The following is a 20,727-nucleotide window of genomic DNA, read 5'->3' as shown; positions in this document are numbered from 1 at the left end:
ATCGCAGGAGCAGGTCATATAGCAGGAGCAGGCCATATAAGCAGGAGCAGGTCATATAGCAGGAGCAGGCCATATAAGCAGGAGCAGGTCATATAGCCTGCTCTGTCCTTCAGTGAGATCACAGCCAATCTTCTGGCTCAGCTCCACTTTTCCACTCCCTCCCCCCTATCCCTTGACGATCACAGAGCAATGATTTTTTTTTTGGTTGAAAGACCCATTTTCAAATGGATTCAGGATCACAGACCCTCTCCATCTAAATTAAAATATTATATAATACTTATAATATAAAAGTTTTGCATGTAAAGAGGTGGTGGTGAGGGGTGAGCAGGAGCCCTGGGAGGGAGGGGGGGGGCGCTGGGGGAGCAGAGTAGAATATGGATAAAGCACTTGGGAGAGCAGGAGCAATGGGGAAGGCACACCACCATGAGAAGCCTGCTGACAGCAGAGCACAAAGAAAGCAGGGGGGAGAGCAGGTGCAGGGGACAGAAGAAGTAGGGGGAGAGCAAATGCAGGCAAAGCAGGAGCAGGGGGCGAGATGGAGCAGGGGTGGGGTGGTGGGGAGTGGTAAAGGAGCAAGGAGACAATGGGAGGGAGCAGCAGATCACATCTCCGGCTGCACTCGCTCACTCACTCTGACCATGGTGCCCTGGGAGGTTGCCCATGTCGTTAACTTACCCTGCATTGCAGACCAACTGAGGGGAATCCAGAGGTTCATGGATCCCAATCAGAGAACTTCAGTAAGATAAAAGCAAAAAACTGCGGATGCTGGAAATCAAAAACAAAAATTAAAATAAAAATACCTGGAAAAACTCAGCAGGTCTGGCAGCATCTGCGGAGAGGAACACAGTTAACGTTTTGAGGCCGTATGACTCTTCAACAGAACTAAGGAAAAATAGAAGAGAGGTGAAATATAAACTGGTTTAAGGGGGAGGTGGGACAAGTAGAGCTGGATAGAGGGCCAGTGATAGGTGGAGATAGCCAAAAGATGTCATAGACAAAAGCACAAAGAGGTGTTGAAGGTGGTGATATTATCTAAGGAATGTGCTTATTAAGGGTAGAAAGCAGGACAAGCAAGGTACAGATAGCGCTAGTGGGGGTGGGGTGAAGGAATCGAAATAGGCTAAAAGGTAGAGATAAAACAATGGATGGAAATACATTTAAAAATAATGGAAATAAGTGGGAAAAGAAAAATCTATATAAATTATTGGAAAAAAAAGGGGGGGGATCGGAAAGGGGGTGGGGATGGAGGAGAGAGTTCATGATCTAAAATTGTTGAACTCAATATTCAGTCCGGAAGGCTGTAAAGTGCCTAGTAGGAAGATGAGGTGCTGTTCCTCCAGTTTGCGTTGAGCTTCACTGGAGCAATGCAGCAGGCCAAGGACAGACATGTGAGCATGAGAGCAGGGTGGGGTGTTGAAATGGCAAGCAACAGGGAGGTCTGGGTCATGCTTGCGGACAGTCCGAAGGTGTTCTGCAAAGCGGTCACCCAGTCTGTGTTTGGTCTCTCCAATGTAGAGGAAACCGCATTGGGAGCAACAAATGCAGTAGACTAAATTGAGGAAAGTGCAAGTGAAATGCTGCTTCACTTGAAAGGCGTGTTTGGGCGCTTGGACGGTGAGGAGAGGGGAATTAAAGGGGCAGGTGTGACACCTTCTGTGGTTGCATGGGAAGGTGCCGTAGGAGGGGGTTGAGGTGTAGGGGGTGATGGAGGGATAGACCAGGGTTTCCCGGAGGGAATGATCCCTGCGGAATGCCGCCAGGGGGAGCAAAGGGAAGATGTGTTTGGTGGTGGCATCATGCTGGAGATGGCGGAAATGGCGGAGGATGATCCTTTGAATGCAGAGGCTGGTGGGGTGATAAGTGAGGACAAGGGGGACCCTATCATGTTTCTGGGAGGGAGAGGAAGGTGTGAGGGCGGATGCACGGGAGTTGGGCCGGACACGGTTGAGGGCCCTGTCAACCACCGTGGGTGCAAAACCTTGGTTAAGGAAGAAGGAAGACATGTCAGAGGAACTGTTTTTGAAAGTGGCATCATCAGGACAGATGCGACGGAGGCGAAGGAACTGAGAGAATGGGATGGAGTCCTTACAGGAAGCGGGGTGTGAGGAGCTGTAGTCGAGGTAGCTGTGGGAGTCGGTAGGCTTGTAATGGATATTGGTGGACAGTCTATCACCAGAAATTGAGACAGAGAGGTCAAGGAAGGGAAGGGAAGTGTCAGAGATGGACCATGTGAAAATGATGGAGGAGTGGAAATTGGAAGCAAAATTAATAAATTTTTCCAGGTCCAGACGAGAGCATGAAGCAGCACCGAAGCAGTCATCGATGTACCGGAGAAAGAGTTGTGGGAGGGGGAGGAGTTGTGAGAACTTCAGTGTTCAGAAGTCTCTCAGTGTCAACAACTGAGCATCCACAGCTCTCTGGGGCAGAGAATTCCAAAGATTGAGTGAAGAAATCTCTCCACACCTCAGTCCTACATGAATAACCCCTTATCCTGAGACACTGCCCCCGACAGTGCAACACTGTGAGAGTTCTGTACTGTTGGAGGTGCCATCGTTGAGCTGAGACATTAAACCAAGGCCCTAGTCTCTCAGGTGGACGTAAAAGATTCCACGGCCACTATTTTGATGAAGACCAAGGGAGTTACTACATTGACTACACTTAATAAATGGATATTGAAAGTGTGGAACACCTTGAGGTCATGAAAGATGCTACATAAATGCAAGTCTTTGTTTCGTATTTCGGTTTGTCACAAAGGTTGCAGCAATTCCAGTGAGTTACTCAGCCTGTTATTTTCAGTTCACTCAGATAACAATTCCTGTGCCTTTCTGGAAACCAATTGATAGTCAGGATTTACCCCTTTAACAATCTGCCCATGGATTGCAACAAAGGAGCCTGATACCCAGGCGGCTTCCTTTGTGCCTGTGGCCGGTTTTTTTTTTAAAAGGGAAAGTTTCGAATGATATTTTCGATTGAAACGTTCATTGTGGTTTTTTTGCTGGGGAATTATGACCGACAATTGGGTGGAATTGTGTTTTGTTCTCAGGCGGTCCCGGGACACACGGCGCTAGGACCCCGGACTGCGTCATTTGTTCCATTTTGAGGTCGGGGGTCGCGGGGGGGTCGGATTTCTGGGAGAGACTCCGGGTAGAGCGGCTCTCGTCCCCGGGGCATCTCGAGAATGTCGGGGCCGAACGGGGAACCGAATGTCACCGTGAGGCGGGAGGAGGAGGAAGAGGAGGAGGAGGAAGTGCCCGAGGAAGGTAAACCCGGCAGAGGGAACCAACCAGACCCCCACTGGATCCATGTTGCAGATCCCATTGCAACTCTCGATCTGGACCATTTGACCAGAGCACACTCCTTATCCCACCCCCCCCCCACAGCCAACCTGATACCGTGACAGGACCACCCCCGCCCCCACCCTCCTCCTCCACCAGACCCTGAGATGCCAAGTTGTAGAATTAATTTTTCATTTTGCTCGGGTACTGAGGGAGTGCTGCACTGTCGGAGGTGCCATCTTACGGATGAGAAGTTGGTCGTCACCCCGTCTGCCATCGAAGAGCAGTTATCCCCGGTGTTCGCGTCAACCATTTAATCCCTCAGTCAACATCACATTGCAATGTGCAAATTTGCTGCGGCCTTTCCTGCATGGCCATAAGTCACCACGCTTCAAAACCAGATTTACATAGGAGTGCAGAAGGGATTTGCCAGGGTGGTTCCAGGAATGGGGGACTTTAGTTACAAGGTTGGGTTGGAAAAGCTGGGTTTGTTCTCCTTGGAGCAAAAGAGATTGGACGGGGGTGGATTTAATAGAGGTATGCAAGATTATGACAGGTTTGGATAAAGTAGACAAGGTAAAATTTAGAATTAGGGGACACAGATTTAAGGTTTGAGCAAGAAATGCGGGGGGAATGTGAGGAAGAGTGAGTGGTAATGACCTGGAACTTATTGCTCTTGAGCGTGGTGGAAGTGGAAACAGTGATTTCAGAAGGAAATTGGATAGGCACTTGAAGGAAATAAACTTGCATGGCTACTGGGATTGAGCCGGGGAGTGGGACTGATTGGATTGCTCTGCAGAAAATGAGTATGGACTCGATGGGCTGAATTGCCTGCTTCTGTAAAGTGTTTTGGGATATCCTGATATTATGAAATGCAAATCCTTGTTGACGACCCTGGTGGCAACTCCTTAATGGTCAAACTAAAATAGGCATCTCTCAGTCTGCAGCAAATATATTTACCAGATCCAATAGCTCTCACCCCAATTATTTTAATACCTTGGGAGGTGAAAAAATGCAAATAAAAACCTAATGTAGAGAAAGGCGGGTCATAAATGCAAGTTTCTTTTTTTTGTAACTAGTTCTGCTGACAGTTAAGTATTGTATTCTTCACCTCACTCCCCACCCCCCTCCCTTTCTTGGCAGAATATGCTGCACTTAATCTGATGCTTGATCAGATCAACTCTTGCCTGGATAACCTCGAGGAGAAGAACGATGTCCTAAATGTGAAACTTCGTGAACTGTTGGAGTCAAATAGGCAGGTGAGGATGGAATTCAGGCAGCAACAAATAGATGCAACAGCGCCAACAGATTCCTAGGACCGCAATGCTTGACTCTGATCACCGTTTCTCTATCAAGCTCTAATATTACATGTCCTGATTAAGAATTTTAAAAGACTTGTTTGCCAACTGTAACCATTGCTAGCAGCTTTATTTTCCCTTAAAATTGGCTAGTTTTCATCATTGTACTGAGATCTTCACTCTTTATTAACATCTTTGTTGATTTTGGTTGTGGAATTTCTGTTCCTTCCTTCAAGAGGGAGTTCATTTGTAACCGATGCTGTGCTTCAATTGTGAGTTGCTATAATGAGATGAGAAATCTTATTTTAATGGGATTCAAATAATTAAAAAAGTTGAGTGTTTGGTCCCATGGACCACTGTAAGTCACCTGACTAATCCTAATGTTTAGAACCCACCATCCTGTTTATACTTTATTTTTCCAGTGTCAGCCTTGGTTCAGTGGGCAGCACTCTTGCCTCTTGAGTCACAAAGTTGTAGATTCAAATTCCATTCCAGGACTGGTGACCACAATTCTAGGCTGACACTAGTGCAATACTAAGGGTACCCTGCGCTGTCAGAGGTGCCATCTTTCTGATAAGATGTTAAACATCTACCATCCACCCTCTTAGGTGGAAATAAATGATGCTAAGGCACAATTTCAAAGAGCAGGGCAGTTCTTCCTGGGGGCCTGGCCAATATTTATCCTTCAATCAGCATCACAAAACCACTACTGTTTGTGGGAGCTTGCTATGTGCAAATTAGTAGCTCCATTCTTCACATTACAACACCAGTGACTGAATTTCAAAAGTATTTAATTGACTAAAGTGCTCTGGGGCATCCGATAGTCACAAAAGGTGCTGTATAAATGCAAAATTTTCTCATGAATTTGCAAATAGAATCAACCTCTGCCAACCATTCCATCCATTCATCATAATCTATGTAAAAAGTTAAACCTAAACTGTCTTTTCACCCTCCCTCCTTTTCTAAGTGAGGGATTATGCCATTGTGTGTAATCGGTGCATTATTGTTTCTTATCTGTATGCTTCAAGGTCGTAACTAATAATCACTGGAGCCCTCTCTTGTGTAAACATTCCCAGATTCTGTGGCCTTTCCCCATTATTCAGGTACCCAGTACGAGAGAGAGAAATTTGGTCACCAGAACTGTACCTAGTATTCTAGCTGGGGCCAGACTCGTGCTTAATCTTTGAGATTTATTCACTCTTCCTCTTAATACAGTTTTCTCACTTTAGTGAATGTTCCTGCCGTTCCTGTAACTGACTTTTAAAGCTATATTATTCAATGGGACTGTTGTGTAACACATTGTAATTTGAAAATCTATCAAGTCCTGGGTAGCAATGAGCAAATGGTTTGAAAAAAACACATGCATTAATAACACCCAAGTCATTCTGAATTGAAGGACATCTTGCACCATGTTTTTTCTGTTTTACTCACCGTAGATGTCGGCATATAAGTCGACCTGTGAAGACTCCAAAAATAGTTCCACAAACGGGTGTCAACTTATACACCGCGGATAAAATGTGAACTGCCTGTGTGGGTAGTTGCCATTTTGAAATGTGAAAAGAAAACATAACACTGGTAATTCATAATTAATGTGGCACTGTTCATTGAATAAATTAATAGTACACCACAATGAAAGTTTTTTTTAAACCTATCAAGTTCATTGCGTTCAGCATTTGATGCAAATTCATTGAGCTACTTTGGCTGTGGCATCACTGTAAGGATCCCAACTCTGGATCAGATATGTGCTTTCAGTTTCAGACTCATCCCATCACAACAAATTATCCTTCTCTCCATGCAATGAATTGGATATTTCACATTTTTTGAATGATCTGATGACAGTTTGTGCACTGATAGCATCCCACAATTTGATGACAAAACCACAAAACATCCAGTGGCGCAGCACACATATTTCCATTCTTTATGAAGGTTTTTCTTCTGTCAACCATCCACAGATTCCATTCGGCGCAAATATGACCCTTGGATGCATGCCTTAACGAGCCATTCAAAGGTTGAACTATGGACGTTAGACCCCTTGGTATAACTGCAATATGGGTGTTATTTCTTCGCAGGCACCTCTTGATCTCATCAGTTAAATGGGATCTGAACATGTCCTGCACTAATAAGCTATACTCTTAATGTAGGACAGCAGGAAACCTATTGCACATGTTATAGATCCATAATTTCCCTCCATCCTCATCCATCCAACCTGTCATGGGCATGCACAAAAACTACTGCAGGGAATTTGATATTTGGCATGGTTTTACATTTGAAACTGACCATAGGCTTTAATTTTATTCCCATGGCCATGTAGGCTAGTGCCACCATGAATCTTCTCATGGCCTGTGGTTTTCACTAGAACTGCTTTTGAACCTTTCAACTGCATAGTTTGGTTGCTGAGCATATTGGAATTCATGGGCATTTCATCCATGTTGCCAATGTAGCATAATGGGTACTTGTGTTTTTACTGCTGTCTGACAATGAACCACTGGGAACTTTGGCATTGAGGTCTTTTGGTAATCTGAGCGATCTTGATCTTCTGCCACAACACTACATTTTTGTTCCATAAATCAGCTACAACTAACTTGTTTTGGGTTTGATTTGGCTCTTAAGTGCATATACATGCATTGCATATATTTTCTGGTGACAATGTAACCATTCTGACAATTTTTGAGAACCCACTCCAATACAAGCTTCTCACAGTCAGGCTGGTCCCTGTTTTCATGGCGCTTTGGGCATCTTCTTCAGGGCAGATTCCTCCTCCTCACATTCTCGCACCAGATTTTCACTTCCACTGAGTTCCCTTGCTGTAGCAGTTATTTGGCAAATTAGCAAATGTTAAGACTTTTAGTTTGAAACCAGCTTCATTATTTGTTTCATTGGAAGATTCATTTCTTGTCATTGTTTGCCATGTGAGGTCTGCTCTGTGTGGGCATGTCTTAAACTCCCACGCACCTTTGCAACACAGCCCATACCACTTGCTCAATCCCTTGTGGCCATTTATAAGCTAAGTAAAATATGCATCTGTGGGGACTACTAATAGTTGAGACTACTAATGCGAGTATAACGTCATGGCTGAAAAGGGAAGTTGACTTACATGCCAATTGTAGTAAAAACCCAATTTTGGGGCCAGAAAAATGGGGTTATCTTAGATGCTATGATCTAAGGTAAATAAAAGCTTGCTCCTGACTTAAAATTTTTCAATGAAGGTTTTACACTGCTTCTCAAATTAGTAGAATGGAGGAACAAATTACAACTACTGTGAAAATCTATAATTCAGTGGCAACCCTTAACACAGTTAAATAAAAACGGAAAATGCTCAACTAGTCTAGCATCTGTGGCGGGACACAGAGCTGAAAGGTATTCGACCAAAAACATGAGCTGGTTCTCTTTCCACAGATGCTGGCAGACCTGAACGTTTCCAACAATTTGCTTTTATTTCAGATTTTACAGAGCTAGCATGGACTTGATGGGCCAAATAGCCTCCTCCTGTGCTGTAACCATTCTATGATTTTCAGCATCTGCAACGAATGAGAGGTTATCTCATGGAAACCCACAAAATTCTGAGGGGACTTGATAGGGTAAACATAGAGATTGCTTCCGTCAGTTGAGAAGTCTAAAACACAGGGGCACAGTCTCAGGATAAAGGGGCCAATCATTTAGAACTGACTTGAGGAAAAATGATTTCACTCAAAGGGTTCTGAGTCTTTGGCATTCTCTAGCCCAGAGGGTTGTGGAGGCTCCACCATTGAACACATTTAAGTCTGGGATAGGGAGATATTTGGTGTCTCAGGAAATTAAGGATTAATGGGAAGCGGGTGGGAAAATGGAGTTGAAACTCAAGGTTCAGCCATGATCATATTGAATGGCGGAGCAGTCTCACAGCCCATATGATCGACTCCTGCTCCTATTTCTTATATTGTGCAATGTTTTGCTTCTGTAACGTTCTTAATTTATTTCCTCCATGGATTTTTATGCCCACAGAATTGTGGGATAATTTACCACTGCCAGTAACCGGGATGTCGAGGGACAGGTTTTCTCCCCAACTTGCTGCTGCAGCAGTTACTGCTACTTCATTGAATGATATAAAAACGGATAACCCATTTTGCTTCAAGGAGATAACAATTCAGACAGTGGGTGCTGTTATTTTGCCATGGAACAATGTGAAAAGATCAGGAACCAGCCTGAATACGAGTGTTTAACTTGCACTAAACTAGAGCTGCAGGTGTAAAAACAATGTGCTGGCAATGGCTAATTATTCCTACTGTGTACACTTCTCAGATTACAATGTATGTAAATATATATACTTGACTCTATTATAAAAGCAAAAAACTGCGGATGCTGGAAATCCAAAACAAAAATAAAAATACCTGGAAAAACTCAGCAGGTCTGACAGCATCTGCGGAGAGGAATACAGTTAACGTTTCGAGTCCGTATGACTCTTCAACAGAACTAAGGAAAAATGGAAGAGAGGTGAAATATAAGCTGGTTTAAGGGGAGTTGGGACAGGTAGAGCTGGATAAAGGGTCAGTGATAGGTGGAGATTGCTGAAAGATGTCATAGACAAAGGACAAAGAGGTGTTGAAATTATCTAAAGGAATGTGCTGATTAAGGGTAGAAAGCAGGACGAGCAAGGTACAGATAGCCCTAGTGGGGGGTGGGGGAAGGGATTGAAATAGGCTAAAAGGTAGAGATAAATACATTTAATTACATTTATAAATACATTTAAAAATAATGGAAATAGGTGGGAAAAGAAAAATATATATAAATTATTGGAAAAAGGGGGTGGGGATGGAGGAGAGAGTTCATGATCTAAAGTTGTTGAACTCAATATTCAGTCCGGAAGGCTGTAAAGTGCCTAATCGGAAGATGAGGTGCGTTCCTCCAGTTTGCGTTGAGCTTCACTGGAACATTGCAGCAGGCCAAGGATAGACACGTGTGCATGAGAGCAGAACAGTGTGTTGAAATGGCAAGCGACAGGGAGGTCTGGGTAATGCTTGTGGACAGACCGAAGGTGTTCCGCAATGCGGTCACCCAGTCTGCGTTTGGTCTCTCCAATGTAGAGGAAACCGCATTGGGAGCAGCGAATGCAGTAGACTAAATTAAGGGAAGTGCAAGTGAAATACTGCTTCACTTGAAAGGAGTGTTTGGGCCCTTGGACAGTTAGGAGGGGAAGTAAAGGGGCAGGTGTTGCACCTTCTGCGGTTGCATGAGAAGGTGCTGTGGGAGGGGGTTGAGGTGTAGGGGGTGATGGAGGAGTGGACCAGGGTGTCCCGGAGGGAATGATCCCTGCAGAATGCCGCCAGGAGGGGTGAAGGGAAGATGTGTTTGGTGGTGGCATCATGCTGGAGTTGACGGAAATGGCGGAGGATGATCCTTTGAATGTGGAGGCTGGTGGGGTGATAAGTGAGGACAAGGGGGACCCTATCATGGTTCTGGGAGGGAGAGGAAGGTGTGAGGGCGGATGCACGGGAGATGGGCCGGACACGGTTGAGGGCCCTGTCAACCACCGTGGCTGGAAAACCTCAGTTAAAGAAGACATGTCAGAGGAACTGTTTTTGAAAGTGGCATCATCAGAACAGATGCAACGGAGGCGAAGGAACTGAGAGAATGGGATGGAGTCCTTACAGGAAGCGGGGTGTGAGGAGCGTAGTCAAGGTAGCTGTGGGAATCGGTAGGCTTGTAATGAATATTGGTGGACAGTCTGTCACCAGAAATTAAGACAGAGAGGTCAAGGAAGGGAAGTGTCAGAGATGGACCATGTGAAAATGATGGAGGGGTCGAAATGGGAAGCAAAATTAATAAATTTTTCCAGCTCCAGACGGGAGAATGAAGCAGCACCGAAGCAGTCATCAATGAACCGGAGAAAGAGTTGTGGGAGGGGGCCGGAGTAGGACTGGAACAAGGAATGTTCCACATACCCCATGCAGGTACCGATAGCCACACCTTTTATTTGGAGGAAGTGAGATGAGTTTAAGGAGAAATTGTTCAGTGAGAGAACAAGTTCAGCCAGACGGAGGAGAGTAGTGGTGGATGGGGATTGTTTGGGCTTCTGTTCGAGGAAGAAGCGGAGAGCCCTCAGACCATCCCGGTGGGGGATGGAGGTGTAGAGGGATTGGACGTCCATGGTGAAGAGGAGGCGGTTGGGGCCAGGGAACTGGAAATTGTTGATATGATGTAGGGTGTCAGAGGAATCACGGATGTAGGTGGGAAGGGACTGAACAAGGGGAGAGAGAATGGAGTCAAGATAGCAAGAAATGAGTTCCGTGGGGCAGGAACAGACTGACACAATCGGTCTGCCGGGACAGTCCTGTTTGTGGATTTTGGGTAGGAGGTAGAAGCGGGCCATCTGAGGTTGGGAAACTATGAGGTTGGAAGCTGTGGAAGGAAGATCTCCAGAGGAGATGAGGTCAGTAACAGTCTTGGAAACATGGTTTGATGTTCAGTGGTGGGGTCATGGTCCAGGGGGAGGTAGGAGGAAGTGTCTGAGTTGACGCTGAGCCTCTGCGAGGTAGGAGTTAGTGCGCCAGACAACACCACCACCCTTGTCAGCAGGTTTGATGACAATGTCGGGGTTGGACCTGAGAGAACGGAGTGCAGCAAGTTCAGAGAGAGACATGTTAGAGTGGGTGAGAGGAGCAGAGAAATTGAGATGACTGATGTCATGCCGACAGTTCTCAATGAAAAGATCAAGAGAAGGTAAGAATCCAGAGGGAGGGGTCCAGGTGGAGGGACCTTTGTCCCCGTGCTCACTTCTTTGGACAGGAGTCCTCTCCCCGTTCAACATATCCTTTTACCCGCCTCCAATATTTTCCCTCCACCTGGACCCCTCCCTCTGGATTCTTACCTTCTCATGATCTTTTCATTGAGAACTGTCGGCGTGACATTAGTCGTCTCAATTTCTCTGCTCCTCTCACCCACTCTAACCTGTCTCTCTATGAACTTGTTGCAGTCCGTTCTCTCAGGTCCAACCCTGACATTTCTTAGCTAATATCACCACCGTCAACACCTTTGTCCTTTTGTCTATGACATCTTTTGGCATTCTCCACCTATCACTGGCCCTCTATCCAGCTCTACCTGTCCCACCCCACCGTAAACCAGCTTATATTTCATCTTCCTATTTTTCCTTAGTTCTGATGAAGAGTCATTCGGACTCGAAACGTTAACTGTATTCCTCTCCGCAGATGCTGTCAGACCTGCTGAGTTTTTCCAGGTATTTTTGTTTTGGATTTCCAACATCCGCAGTTTTTTGCTTTTATGGATAGAGAGCATAATGAGTTCATGGGGTAGAGCTTCTATTCCTTACTGCAGTCTACATACAGCTCCTGCATTGGCAGCAGAAATGCCTCAGGTGGAAGGTCTACAATAGTCTCCAGCAGAAGATATTTTCAAAATTTACAGATTTTAAAACAGTTAAGTTAAAAGGATTGTTTCCACTGGTTGGCAAATAATAGAATTAGGATGATCACTAGGAAAGCAAAGTGAGGAGCTGGCATTTTCAATCCACAGAGAACAATTAGAACATAAAATGCTAAACCTGCTTCCACTCCCCTTTCAGGCACAGCATTCCAGATTCCAGGATAAACATGTTTTCCCCTCATGTCACCGTTGTTTTTTTTTGCCTCTTAACATAAGATGACCTTCAATTGCTGGATATAGAGGCTGCTGGCCAGAAGCCTTAATCGAAACAAGGTAGCGATTGAAATTGAAGATAGGTGTTAACTTGTATAGCTTGAAGTTCGTGCTTTGGGTGCAGAGGCAATTAAGCCGCAAAAAATCTCAAATCAAGGAGTGCAGAGTATAAAGAATTTCCAAAATACAATCTACCTTTTAGTGAGAGGCAAAAATTTACCATATATTTAAAAACTATTTCAAACAGTATTTGACTGAAGCTTTATTTCTGAAACCTCACGGCAGACCATTCAATCACCAACTGAAAACAAACATGTTTCTGAAACTACACTGAGAACAGCATTTTATTTAGAATAAGGAAAAATGACAGTACTCACAAACAGCAACATGAATGACTTTAAAAAATAACATTAAAAGGGACATCGATCTCCAAAAAAGGTAGCATTTAAATGCCCCATTACCCTAAATACATTGAACACTGCCCATCCAAAATATTCCTTTGTTACAATCCAGATGTCATGTTTCTAGAGGATTTGTAAGGAATGAAGAGTTAATTGCTGATGATGCATTTATTGTGGCATTTTACAAATCAGCTTGGTTAAGGATGCATATAAAACAGGTAAAGAGTATATGCACCTCAATGTGTTTATTCTACCTCCTCAAACGAGTGTGAATGAGGTGGCTTGAGTATTGCAGAAACAACAAATGTCATCATGAGTAGATCTCCACAGGCTAAGCATCTTTTTATCTTTGTTTTAACCCAAACAGATGGAATGAGGGTCTGACGGGGAACCTGGTGGCTCACTTGAACACATCTCCTCTGCTTGACACCTGGGTTTGAATTAAATGGACATTGTGGGAAGAATAACAAAAAAGGCCCACAGGTTATTAACATTTGGTCACTCTGGATTTTGGCTGACAGCAGTATAAAGGATTCTTGCTTTTTTTCTTCTAAATCAGGACCAACTCAGTGACAGCACTGTGAGATTAGGTACACATCTATTCAAAGTGTGAGTGACAATAGATTCTCAAATAACTAATATGAGACAGTGATGTGAAAATCAAAAATAGCAGATGCTCATATCTATTCTGGCTTTACAGACTGCTATTTGGAGGATTTATGTGGAATGCAGGGCACTACTTACGGTCACGAGGCAAGGACACTATTCCTTTCGCCAGCTTTAATCCCTACCAGACAGTTGGAATGAAGATCTGCTGTCTGATGGGGAAAACAGTCCTTTCACTGAAGAGACTTGGGTTTTGGGATACAGGAAGTTTGTCAAATGTGAAAAAGGCCCTATACTTCGCTGCTATCAATTCAGGCAGCACACAACAAAGCTATCCTTTATTTGGCACTACTTGTGTTAACTTATACAAATTAAATAACATGAGGCTATTTATCTCCAAACTTTCAGGCAGCTATTGCATTCTTCACACTGTTATATCATTCTATTATACTGGAGACTCCTGTACAAACTCTGACCTGAGAACACCTAGAGTAGCAGAATCTAATGTTTCAGATTCCAGCTCTGCCCTGACTTTCCACCTCATAGGGCTCTGAATTCTCAGTCGTTGGAGCACACTGCAGATAGAGATTGACAGATTTTTGGATACTAAGGGAATGAAAGGATATGGCAGGAAAGTGGAATTGAGATAGGAGATCAGCCATAACCTAACTGAATGATGGAACAGGCCAGATGGTCTGCTCCTGCTCCTACTTATGTTTAACACCTTCTATACAAAATGAAGTATGTCCACTCTATGCCTATTGAGTGCTGATGTGTAATCATATATGGAACTGTGTAACCCAGGCAGTCCTGCCCTTCAAGGGAGAGGCACGGGGAAGACACAAATGGCACCTCATTTTGCTGTGCCACTTCCTCACTCCAACCACTATCCTTGGTGAAAATGAAGTTTCATTGCTGCTCACAGAATATTTACATAATTACAAAACTAAGGTTCATGGGCTTTACTCAGTTGACTGTTGACATTCATTAACCGTTTATTTTCTGTTGTTAAAGGCTGCACTGCCAGGAATGTTCACGCTTGCTCAACCAAAGGCAGCTTAACCTGGCACTGAGAGAAAACCCTGGCTTTGCAGCCATGGCAGCAGACTTGACATTTGAATAGCAAGGTGCGTCCAAAGAATCTGATTTAAAATGAGCAGACTGGTTCATTGAACCAAGAATACAGAAACTTGTTGGGCAAGTTTTACATTGGCCAAAATGTCATTGTTGTTGGGATATGGGCAACACCGGTTGAGACTGTATATTGTCCATCTGTAACTCGATATCAGGTGTTGGTAGTGGGCCTTCTTTCTGAATAGCGGCTGGCAGCTTGACTCCTGGAGAAAGCTTACCAGCCACTACACAGCTTAGAGCAGATTAGGGATAGGTGACAGCCACTGGTTGAATATTTTTACTACCATATGTTTTTCTGGTATAAAGCCCACAGATTTATTGGATTCAACTTTACAATAGTGGAATTAGAACCAGTGACTTCTGTGTTGCTAGTCCAGTATGCGACTGTTAACCGTATTTAAATAAACGTTACTGCAGTTATCTGTTCACAAGGATTTTAAAAAGAGCAAAAAAAACAACTGTTATGTTTGAAGGAAACTATAGTGATGCCAGCGGGTTGGAGTTCCAACATGCAGCACCACTAAGTAGCCACATCTGGGGCAATGCCTATGTGTTGGCAGCTTCTAGAGTTGCCCTTGGCAAGAAGCAACAAGCAGGGGAAAACAAGAGAAAACTTGCAAACCTCATCCAGTGACTGGCCTAAGATATCCACTGGAGGGGGTGGGGAGGCGGGGTAGTAGGGCAGCCAGGTAACCTCAAACAAGTCAAGGAAAGCAGTAATTCCACCGCACTTTATGGCTCCATTATCTCAAAGGCCGCTGGTTATTTTACGGACCATGAAATGAACCTCTCAAAGAAAGCTGAATAAAGGCAGAAGGGACTTAAAACAGGTTTACCAGAACAGCAAGTATTAAAGAAAAACTAAAAAAAGACTCCAACATCACTGGCTGCGCTATTTGGAAAAGATGTTGGCATAATTAACGTTAGTGTTTGCATTACCACAGTGGCTAATGAGGAATCAATGGAGAAGACACAAGAGTCCTTCCTAAGCGCTGTACCAACCACCACACCACCCTCCTTACCGGGGGCACATACTTCCAGGTCTGGAAAGCAGATCCAGCCAAAGACCACAATGGATTACAAGAGCACTTTCCTGCAGCCAGCACTGTTAGATGGTGCTGTAATTTCATATCTCAACACCAGCAGCCCTGTGAGCATTACATTAGGCCGCCCAAATAAAAATTGTGTTTTTCTAAATGTCTTCTTTGGCTAAAGAGGTTTGAACTAAAGTAACCGGAAATTCTGGAAATGTACAGGGCTTGTATGAGAAAAGATAACATTTTGAGTTTAGACTGTTCTGATGCGGGGTCCACACCTGGGACTCACTCTTCTTTCCTTCAAATGTTGACAAACTGCTTACTATTTTTAAGCACAAATTAAAATGTTCTGATTACCCTATTTAATAAAACAAATTAAATCAAGTTTTTTTAAAAAAGTAAAGCATGCAGAAAATTACAACTAGATCTTATTCCCAAGAGGAAGGATTCCCTCCCTCATCTGTTGTGCGTGTCTAATTTCAACATATCTAGGCAGCCACTTATGAATTTGTTAGGGTAGAAGTTTGATCAACACCCTGCCACTGCACTTAATATCCATTCCTTCCAACACCATCGCACTGTAGTTGCAGCATGCACCATCTACATAGGGTTACCGACTACACAGGGTTATCATAACAATAGAATCATAGAGTTATTTATGGCACAGGAGGCAGCTACTTGGCTCATCAAGTCCATGCCAGCTAACCACAGAGCAATCCATTTACTCATGCTCGGTCCTTTTGAGAAAAATCAAAGATACATTAAAAAAGTGTGTTTTTAAAAAGAAATTTCTTAAAATACTTGCACTTGTTAGCTACTTAAAAATTGGAGGTGGAAAAAAATAGGGCCCTTGACTAATAGTCAAGAATCATCCAATTGAAAGAAGAGCCTGCTTGCTTGGGAAGGCTGTGAATTGTGAGGTTGAACGCGTTGGGCAGCCAAAGGTTGGAAGGGGGAGAGGAACGGCATGGTTGGAGGTCATGTGATTACACCATCAGGAATACATCCAACCAGGCAATGCTACACCTACACTGCAGCAACTTAATTAACATAATTGAACAGCATCTCCCCTCCCCTGCAAACATGACCACACAGACGGACAAGAGCAGCAATGCCAAGAGAACACCATTCTAACTTGGACATGTACTGTCATTCCTTCGCCAACACTGGCTCAATATCCTGGAATTCTCCCACTGTGGGAACAGGTCAAGGGGAACTGAGGGCAGCCCACCAACGTCTTCTCAAAATACTGAGGGATGGGCTAGCATCACACAGATCCTAAATCCCTTTAATTTTAAAGTGTGTTATTTTGGTTGAATGGCCACTAAAATGGAGAACAGTACAATACTGTGCATCTCAGCTCAGTGTAAGAACTGTGTGATTTAGTTGCATCTTGCAGTACCAGGTTGATGCTTGGATGGAAGACTTGGTAAGTCATTGTTTGGGGGGGTGTGGGGGACAAACGACAAGATGGTAGTGTAGTGGTAATATCACTGGTTTAGTAATCCAGAGGCCAAGGGCTGATGCTTTGGGGACGAGGGTTCAAATCCCACCACAGAAGCTGGTGGAACTTAAATTCAATGAATAAATCTGGAATTAAAAGTTAGAACTATAATGATGACCGTGAAACTATCACCGATTGTTGTAAAAACCCAGCTGGTTCATTAATGTCATTTAGTTATGGTCTGGTCTACATGTGATTTTAGGTCCACAGCAATGTGGTTGACTCTTAACTGCCCTCTGAAATGGCCTGGCAAGCCACTCGGCGCAAGGGCAATTAGGGGTGGGAAACAAACGCTGGCCTTGCCAGCAATGCCTACATCCCATGAAAGAAAAAAACTATTCCCCATAAACTGTTTCATTTTAATCCATCACAGCTGATCCAAGCCATGCAAAAGAAACACCCATTGAGCTGATCCACCCACCCATCAAGCATAGAAACTGGGATGCTCTCTTTTATAAGCCTTACTTTCCACCATGATAATTCAGTCAAGATACCACCCTACCCCAAAACTTGCACCCATTCTCTCTCATCCCCCAGCTGGTGCTTCAAGAGAGGGCAGATAGCCATGAGAATTTTTGAAATCAATGCAGGGAATTGGATAGCAAACAGGTTAGTGTATTTCAGTGTATGCTAAGTTATGTTTCTATCGTCTGTCAATGCAAGTGTGCAACTCGTGCAAAAATGAACTGCAATTGCTCAGTGTGAAAATTACTGTTGTCTATCTTACACCAAGTGAGGTGCGCATGATATATTTTTTTAGAAGTGATATACACTTATCAAGATCCTGTGAAATGCTTCCATTTTCTACTTCACACCAAGTGACAAGGTTGCAATGCATTTCTGTGCAATGGTCACACAGCAAAGGGTTCAAAGTAGGAGCAACTCCACTGTTTTGTGACATCTCAATATCTTCCATAACTAACTGCTGATTTGAAAGGAGATATAAGATAGGGTTTCAAGCCTACAAGGAATTACTTTGTTTTACAATACCCAAGGTTCAGGTGTCAGCAGTGAAGGGACAGTGTTCAAACAGCAGCAGTACACAAAGTAAAGACTGCAGTGATGTTACTTCCAAAAGAAAACACTGAAAGCGAATGCTCTAAGTTACAATACTAAAATCTTTGGAGCACCGCAGTCACCTCTACTTTATAATCCATAAGAGGGTGGTAAAATATTTTTGAACAGGTACTGCATTGGGACACTAGTTTATAATCAGCAGTGGACTTGCACATGATTCTTCTCTCACTGATGAAAGAAAAACACACAACCACTGATAGACAGTCCACTGTGAACCTAACATCGTGGCAAACCCAGATTTATCCCAACCATGGTATAAATTACTCCAGAAAAAAGGATTTGGATTTTTAATTTACTTCTTCCGTCTCGAGGAGAAACGACGGCCTCTGGCTGCCCTCCCGGATCTTGTTTTTGGGGTGTTGCGTTCCAGGTGGCTACAATCATCCTCAAGCTCAGCCTCAGCCTCATTATCTTCCCCTTTGACATTCACCTCCTCGCATTCCTTCTCTGCCAGGCAGCCATCAGCCAGGGGCTCCTCCTCACCATCCTCTGCTTCACTAGGCTCCTCAGCTTTGGTCAAGCTCAGGTCGCACTCTTCATTCCCATCTTGGTCATCTACTACCTCACTGCCAGCAATAGAACTCGCCTCACACTTATCAGGACCGGCTGTCTGCTCCGCCGCTTCCTTGGGGCTGCTCGGTGCCTCATCATTTGAGAGAGGGATGACAATTAGTTTGCAATCAAATTCCGTGGTGGGTGCACTGCCAGAGATCACTCCAGTTCCACCACTTGGGTTCTCGAGCTGAACACTTTGCGAATGGGAAGCACCATCTTCGTCCACATGGGGAACGGTACCATCACCCAACAGTGCAGGAGCCTGGGCCTCAGATATGGAATTCACCTCCTCCATTTTGGGCTTGCTAGCAGTGGCTTCAGTAGATTTTTCATCAGTCTCCACCTGCTTGTGATCATCTGTTGAACCAAGGCTGCTCCCTGCGGAAGGAGCTGGTTCCTGAGCAGAGGCAGATAAATAATCTTGGGCTCTTTGTGCTTTGTAACGCTGTTTGAACAAAGAAAACACAAAAAAAATGGGCAAAGGCACCAAAACATTGGGAGTCATCATGACAAAATATATACTTTCAGTCAAACCAATATTAGTTTTTGATACTGATTGGAGCATGTCACTAATTTATAAAAAGCACTGCTTTCCCTTCCAAGTTCCAGTTCTTTGCCCTTCCTTGGTTGAGTATACGAGGAAGTGATCTGCTCCTTAGTCATGTGCTGCCTTGTAACTGATGTTACAAAGTTAGTGAGAATGTTACTTGCCAACTTCCCATTCCACTTTATGGGAACTATCCAGTTTCTGCTTAGCACCCAACCCAACATCACAATCCATTGCCTGAGAAAGAGCCCAAATACTACAAGCTCAGTAGTACAACTTGTTACATGATGAACTTCAATTATCAGTTGACACCTGCCCATCAAAAAAGCAGCCCACTCACTCACCTTACCAATACTTAGCTTCATTTATACATTATTTCGAAGGATTTCAAAGTGCCCCAGGGGTTCGCCTTATCCTATCTCTGTAACCTCCTTCCAACATATAACCCTCAGAGATCTCTGCGTTCCTCTAATTCTGGCATCTTGCACATCCCCCTGGTTTAATTACTCTGGCATTGACAGCCATGCTTTCAGCTGCCTTGGTCCTAAACTGTGGAACTTCCCTCCTATCCTTCTCCAGCTCTCTCTCAAGATGCACCTTAAAACATACTTCTTTGATCAAGCTTAAGGTCACATGTTGTAATCTCACATAGCTCACAATCAACTTTTGTTTGATAACACCCCTGTCTTAACATGCTCCCAATGTGGTAACAGATCTCTTGCACTCAACCCCAACAAGTCCATCTGAAAACCACTGCCAATGAAAAATTTTTCCCTGACTACAATTATGTATTCCATTAACAAGACCAAACCACCTAGTTCGTTAATCATTCTGAAAATCTTACAGCCAAGAATATCTAGAATCATAGTACAGCACATCACAGGAGGTAGCCATTTAGTCCATCGAATCTGTGCTGGCTCTTTTGAAGAGCAATCCAGTCAGTCCCACTCCTTCCTCTTTTATCCCATATCCCTGCGATTTTTTTCTCCTTCAAGTATGTATTTCTATAATTGCCTTTAGAAAGCTATTACTTATTGAATCTGTAGCCACCACCACATCTGGCAGTGCATTCTGAATTCTAAACAAGGTTTTTCTTCATGTTGCCTCTGGTTCTTTTGCCTATCACCTTAAAATGTGCTCCCTTGTTAGTGACCCTTCAACAACTGGAAACAGTTTTTTCTGTATTCAATTTATCTTAAACCCCTTATGATTTTTAACTACTCTATCCACTATTTTCCAGCTTTGCTCCAGATGTCAACTACTGGCCAAGGCTACATGATCATATCCCTCCATTCTAATTTGTGCCTATCAAAAGTCTGCCTCCTGCTACTTAGTGTTTTAACCATGTGGCAGATGTGATGAGCATTCAAATATGACAGGGTGTTGATTTTATTTTATAAGGAACTCCATTGGAACAGCCCTGAAATCTAATTCAGCTGGAGTAGGTGGTATTGTAAAAGCAGAGTGATTCATACTGAATATGTTGAAGCAAAAATTTCACCAACTGGGAACCAAAAAGTGTGTGTTGGTTGATTCTTCTACGATGTCGCTATCGCCCATTCTAGGACCTCACACAAAAAAAGCAGTTGCAAGCTGAGAAAAACAAAATGCATGTGGATCTATGTGGAATCTGTGCCCAGATACCAAGCATTAGCTATTTGTAC

At 43.8% G+C, this 20,727-nt stretch overlaps 2 protein-coding genes across 3 annotated transcripts in view; one reads left to right on the top strand and one right to left on the bottom strand.

Annotated features, from left to right (window-relative positions):
• Positions 1-3,092: 3,092 nt before the first annotated feature.
• Positions 3,093-6,197, top strand: bbln (bublin coiled coil protein). Its single transcript, XM_078550173.1, has 2 exons — positions 3,093-3,260; positions 4,419-6,197. Exons 1-2 carry the CDS (start codon positions 3,179-3,181, stop codon positions 4,589-4,591), a joined length of 255 nt encoding a protein of 84 aa, XP_078406299.1. The 5' UTR covers positions 3,093-3,178; the 3' UTR covers positions 4,592-6,197.
• A 6,331-nt stretch (positions 6,198-12,528) lies between these two features.
• LOC144685545 (uncharacterized) overlaps positions 12,529-20,727 on the bottom strand; it is a 67,072-nt gene continuing 58,873 nt past the window's right edge. For both annotated transcript variants that reach the window (XM_078550167.1, XM_078550168.1), the window contains one exon: positions 12,529-18,961. In XM_078550167.1, the coding sequence (XP_078406293.1) occupies positions 18,254-18,961 (708 nt within the window). In that variant the 3' untranslated portion in view covers positions 12,529-18,253. The remainder of the gene's footprint in view (positions 18,962-20,727) is intronic.

This window comes from Cetorhinus maximus, chromosome 10, assembly GCF_964194155.1.
Source record: "Cetorhinus maximus chromosome 10, sCetMax3.hap1.1, whole genome shotgun sequence".
Taxonomy (NCBI): Eukaryota; Metazoa; Chordata; class Chondrichthyes; order Lamniformes; family Cetorhinidae; genus Cetorhinus; species Cetorhinus maximus.
This window is presented reverse-complemented; position numbering and strand designations above follow the sequence as displayed.

Excerpts from the sequence above, each read along its gene's own strand:
- bbln (XM_078550173.1), top strand. The coding sequence starts at position 3,179 with ATGTCGGGGCCGAACGGGGAACCGAATGTCACCGTGAGGCGGGAGGAG. Across the intron at positions 3,261-4,418 it reads GGAGGAAGTGCCCGAGGAAG|AATATGCTGCACTTAATCTG; the intron begins GTAAACCCGGCA and ends CTTTCTTGGCAG.